The following is a 4964-nucleotide window of genomic DNA, read 5'->3' on the forward strand; positions in this document are numbered from 1 at the left end:
TTTGGCTTGTTAATACTCAGTTATGCTGATAAATTCTTATTGGGTACACAACAAGTATGATTCAGTTAAAATTCATTAACATGTTCCAGAAATTTAAACTGCAATCACATGTTGAAGAGATAAAAGTGGCAATCAATGATGTGATAGTTATAATTTCTGTTAGTAGAAATCTATGCGAATAAAAGGTTATTTTGTTATGTAATTTGCTCTGGGGTGGAATTGATGTGTTGATTATGATGAAGGGAATGCATGAAACGACTTTTCATCCTATTTTTCTGCTTACTGACAGTAGGTGTCTATTTCAGTCCAAAATTATTAGAACAACACAGTTGTTGATGGTAATCAGTATTCAGAGTTATTGCACCAATGATGCTAATTCTGCCCCTCAACTAGTTGTGTAAAGGCCAATGAGGTGCAAGTGATCCTGACACATGAACTTGTCCGGATTGTGTTATATTAATTGTAAGGTTCCTCTTGTGCAGTGAGTGCACAATAAAATTATTCAGGTTCCGCAGACATAATCACATGCCAACCAATTAACACCATGTCCAGACACTTTGCCTTCTCTATTTTATTGCCCATTTCGGTATAAAGAAACAAATCAGAAGCAAATACACATTACATTTTCATATGATCTTAGACTCCTATTTTTGAGAAAAAGAATTTCTCACTTCAATCACGACGCCCAAAACCATCGATGCTGGCGATGCTTCTTCTTTCTCAAGTAACAATAATGATAATATTCCAATTTACAACACGACATGCACCTCCTTCTTTCCCCAACCATACTGAATATCAGTCTCACTCACTTTGCTTAGTTTCCGATAATAAAATCAACATCTCTCCTTTACTATTCATATTTTTTTATTTTGCCTTGCTGGTCAAGCAACTTGTTACCGTATCCGATAATAACTGTTGTTGGATAAGCCCAAGCACCATACCAAGAACAGCATCGTATCACTGTTGTTTATCATCTTCCCACTCATTTTCAGCAGCAATTTTTCCGGAGCTGCGGCCACCCATCTTTCCAAATGAGTTCACACTTGATAGTCCCTTGATGCTGCTGCTGCCACCCTCGTTCATGTTTCGGGTTTTCCTTGACTTGCTAGGCTTGGAACAAGTAATGTCAGCACCATCTTGATCAATGTCATGAGAGCTTTCTTTTTTCACAACCACCAATCTTGCTATGTTGCTTCTGCAGAATGGACAAACTGGTGGGACAATACGAGAAGTAGAAGGGTTAGGCTTGTTGTGACAACACAGGGCTAGTGTGCATTGTGCACACATCTGGTGACCACAGTCTTGCACCTCAATTGTGCACACTTGCTCAAAGCAGATGCAACATAACTCCGTCTCACTAACCTGAATTATCAAAATTCATTTAGAACGCAGCTACTTTTTACAAAACAAAAATATCAAAATAATTAGACTTCTATACTTATGTTTCCTTAATTTAATCCAATTTACACAAGTAAAAAAATAACAGCAAACTCAAAAAAGTTAGCGTGAATTCAAACGGTGTCTAATTACCTCAGAGATGCTGTCATCTATCCCATCAGAGTGTGCTGGAGATGGAAGAGAGTAATCACTCCCTTTCAATATGTTTTTCTCCCTTTCCCTGTTTGCGTTCATCAGGGCCTGCTCTAATAACTCTTTGGCGTCAGGATTAAGCTCACTGATCACCTTCAAAGATGATGGCCATACAAGAGGCTCAGCAGCCGAAAGATTCAGCAGTGCTGCACATGCGTTGTGTCTGTGCTTAAGAGCAACTACATAAGGTATACGCCTGCTTAAAAACAACATAAAGTGTTAAGGCAAATTCAGAAATTAAAAGGATACTGCAAAATACAACTAGTTAAATTTTTATCAAGAACTCATGTTGCTAAATGAGGTAAGTAGTTCCCTAAACTGAAAAGTTTCCCAAGACCATAGGCATAACGAGAAGAACTCAATTAAACAGCCTTAGTTAGTAAAGATTTTTTCCACCACCAACCAGTCGAAGATGCCATATCATTAAAATAGTTGACTTTTACGATAATTACTTTTGGTGTTATGTTATTGGTGGATGGTTATCCAAAGGAAATAAATTGGATTCATACAAAACGAGGGCCCACCAAAATAAGTGTCAAATGAAAAGAAAGATGAATCAATTTGTTTGTATTGCAGTAATTAAAACTTGAGTTTACCCAGAAGCATCACGTTGAAGGCGATCAGCACCCCATGCCAACAGTTCCCTGATGCAATCCAAGGACCCCCCTTTGGCTGCAAGATGAAGAGGAGTGCTCCCAGGACAGCTGCAGATAGCAATTTATTATTCCACAAAAGAACTGAATAATTAACACATCAAATTGAAGCCTGTCACAATCACCACTTACCCATATCTTCCTGTTGAAGCAGAAACAAGAGCTCCACTGTACAATAGAATATGTACACATTCAGGCCGTCTTTGACGGGCTGCCAAGTGCAGTGGTGTTGCACCCCTTCCATCTCTAATATTCACAAACCGAGCAAAACCCCTGCAATCAATTCTATTATCTTCTTCTTTAAATTTGTAAAAACCAACATGAATCAATTGATCAATCAGGGTGTGTGCTAGAACAGAGAAAAGGACCAACCAAGAAGCAGCCACGGGACTAGATTGAGCAGCAGAGAGAATTGCCTTCAGGCAAGAAGAATGGCCATAGTAAGCTGCATAGTGCAAGCAGGTCCTTCCATAGCACGCATCAAACATTAACACCTGAAATTTTTAAACTTGTTTTTAAGAAAATATATCCATTCTAGTGAAAGAACAAACACTCGGGGTTTTATTAGAAAAAGCAAGCATCACAAGAAATTTTCAAATTTCAAACTTCCCATACATTAGCACCAGCTTCGAGGAGCTTTTCCACACAGGCGATCTTCCCGTGCATTGCAGCCAACATTAGCGGTGTCTGAATCGTTCAAAACGCAATGAACATTAGCAAAGCCACATTTTTCAAGCGCAACCAAGATTTTTTTTAAAAAAAAAAAAAAAAAAGCAACCCACATTCAATTGAAGTCAAGTTACCTGCTTTTGGCGATTCAACGCATCCGGATTCACAGATCCATCCAAAAGCCATGATAAAACCTGCAGCAATGGGTAGAAAAGCAGAAAAAAAAAAAAGAAACATCAGAGAGAGATGTATTTTGGGTGAGGAGAGGGGAAGGAATGAAAGCTCATACCGAATTGGGAAATTGCGTGTGAAGAAATGGAAAAAGGAGAAAGGGGTACCTGGATCTGACCATTAGCAGCGGCAATATGAAGAGGGGAGTGGTGATCATAGACAGTGGTGTGGTTCATGAGAGAAGGGTGCGTGTGCAACAAAGCTGCTACAGTGTCTAGGTCCCCATGCTGCACAGCACGGAATAGGCCATGCTCATGGCTCCCTCTGCAACTCAGCCCCTGACCCATCACTTTCTCTCTACCACCTCACCTCACTCACCTCACCTCACCTCTTCTCCCTTCCCTGACTGCGCCACCTTGATTGATTCCTCCACGTTTTCAATTCTACCTTTCTTTCCACATTTATTGAGTTGGAGTTTGCAAAATGGCTAGCTAGTGAAACAATGAAAGAGAAAGAGATAGAGAAGGGTAGCTAAGTGTGTCAGTGATGAGCAGTTACTGAGACTGACTTGCCTGTGCCATCAGACAGATTCCCGCAAAAGGGTAGGCTCCAGCATCTCCAAACTCTCAAACCAATATCCACCTTTTGTTCCTCCAATCCAACGCTTCACGTTCAAACTTCAAACCCACTCTTACCAATCTAATCTAACTCTTCCTTTATCATTATTATTATTCAACACTAAAAACCTCCTTCAACTTCCACTCTCAAACTCACTCACTCCCCATTTTTACTTTTACTGCAACTCCCATTCCTAATGCCAAAATTCCTCATCTCATAGTCAAAACAGTAACCTTCTTTCCTTCATCATGGTAAATCTTTCCATTTCATCTGCAATACAACCATTCTACTTTCTTTTTTTACCTTCTTATACTCGCTGTAAAACCCTGGAGCACGTTGAGTCAATGTTTTTTTGTCAAATCTCATTCCATTACATTGCTAAGAATGATTATAACAAGTCATTTCAATTGAGATTTCACGTTATAACAACAAACACATTGCTTCAAGTAACAAATACTCTTCAATCCAAACCAATTATCGTCAACAATCAGACTTTGATTAGTCAATTATACACGCTCCCGTCAAGGACCACAATTTTCAGTAAATCAAATAACTACAGCAAAATTCACTTTATTTTTCAGAAGAAAAAAAAAAAACTTTTCTATGCCATTCTTAGTTTAGTTCTGCCAAAAGAAGGGAGGAGTTTTTTTTTTTTTAACCAAATCACTTTTATTAATTTCTTGCAAGTGTTTAAGTATGGGCCTTATGGGGTCCATGACTAGCCCAATACGCAAGCCCACGAATCTGGATGAAAGTCTAAAATGAAAATGCTTATGTGAATAATAGATTATTTTTTGTCTTAAATACACTCCTGATCAAGATTTAATCCTTTAACCGAGAAGAGCATTTGGGAAAACATCCTAATCCCTTGTATTAACATAATGATAACCGAGACCCGAAATTAAATGTGAAACATTTAAAATATCCACGAGCTTGAAATATATAGCCACGTGCTCACTTTAATATATTTATGAAATGTTGGGTTTGGAAAAGAAAATACAAAAAGCGTAAAAAGATAATAGAAAATAAGATAGTTTTCTAAATATTTTTTTTTTTAAATATGGTATTAATACTGATTTGAAAAAAAAAATGAATGACAATGTCTGAAATCTTATAATCCCACACTGTTTGAACAGCTTTCTTTACACATAATTTTGTAACTTGTTTGATCGTATATATATATATATATATATATATATATATATATATATATATATATATATATATATATATATATATATATATATATATATATATATATAT

General features: G+C 37.3%; 1 protein-coding gene across 2 annotated transcripts; it reads right to left on the bottom strand.

Moving 5' to 3' along the window:
* Nucleotides 1-536: 536 nt before the first annotated feature.
* Nucleotides 537-3781, bottom strand: LOC106777350 (putative E3 ubiquitin-protein ligase XBAT31). Of its 2 annotated transcripts, none has more exons than XM_014664930.2 (8): nt 3251-3781; nt 3047-3106; nt 2859-2930; nt 2616-2737; nt 2376-2516; nt 2187-2294; nt 1531-1786; nt 537-1362 (listed from the first exon to the last, which is right to left on the bottom strand). In XM_014664930.2, the coding sequence occupies exons 1-8, from the start codon at nt 3428-3430 to the stop codon at nt 958-960; spliced, it is 1344 nt and encodes a 447-aa protein (XP_014520416.1). In that variant the 5' UTR covers nt 3431-3781; the 3' UTR covers nt 537-957. The 2 variants fall into 2 exon arrangements, with proteins under 2 accessions (XP_014520416.1, XP_022634161.1); XM_022778440.1 differs by having other exon boundaries at nt 3047-3150; nt 3207-3300.
* Between the last annotated feature and the right edge of the window lie 1183 nt (nt 3782-4964).

This window comes from Vigna radiata, chromosome 2 (genome assembly GCF_000741045.1).
Source record: "Vigna radiata var. radiata cultivar VC1973A chromosome 2, Vradiata_ver6, whole genome shotgun sequence".
In the NCBI taxonomy this organism is placed as follows: domain Eukaryota; kingdom Viridiplantae; phylum Streptophyta; class Magnoliopsida; order Fabales; family Fabaceae; genus Vigna; species Vigna radiata.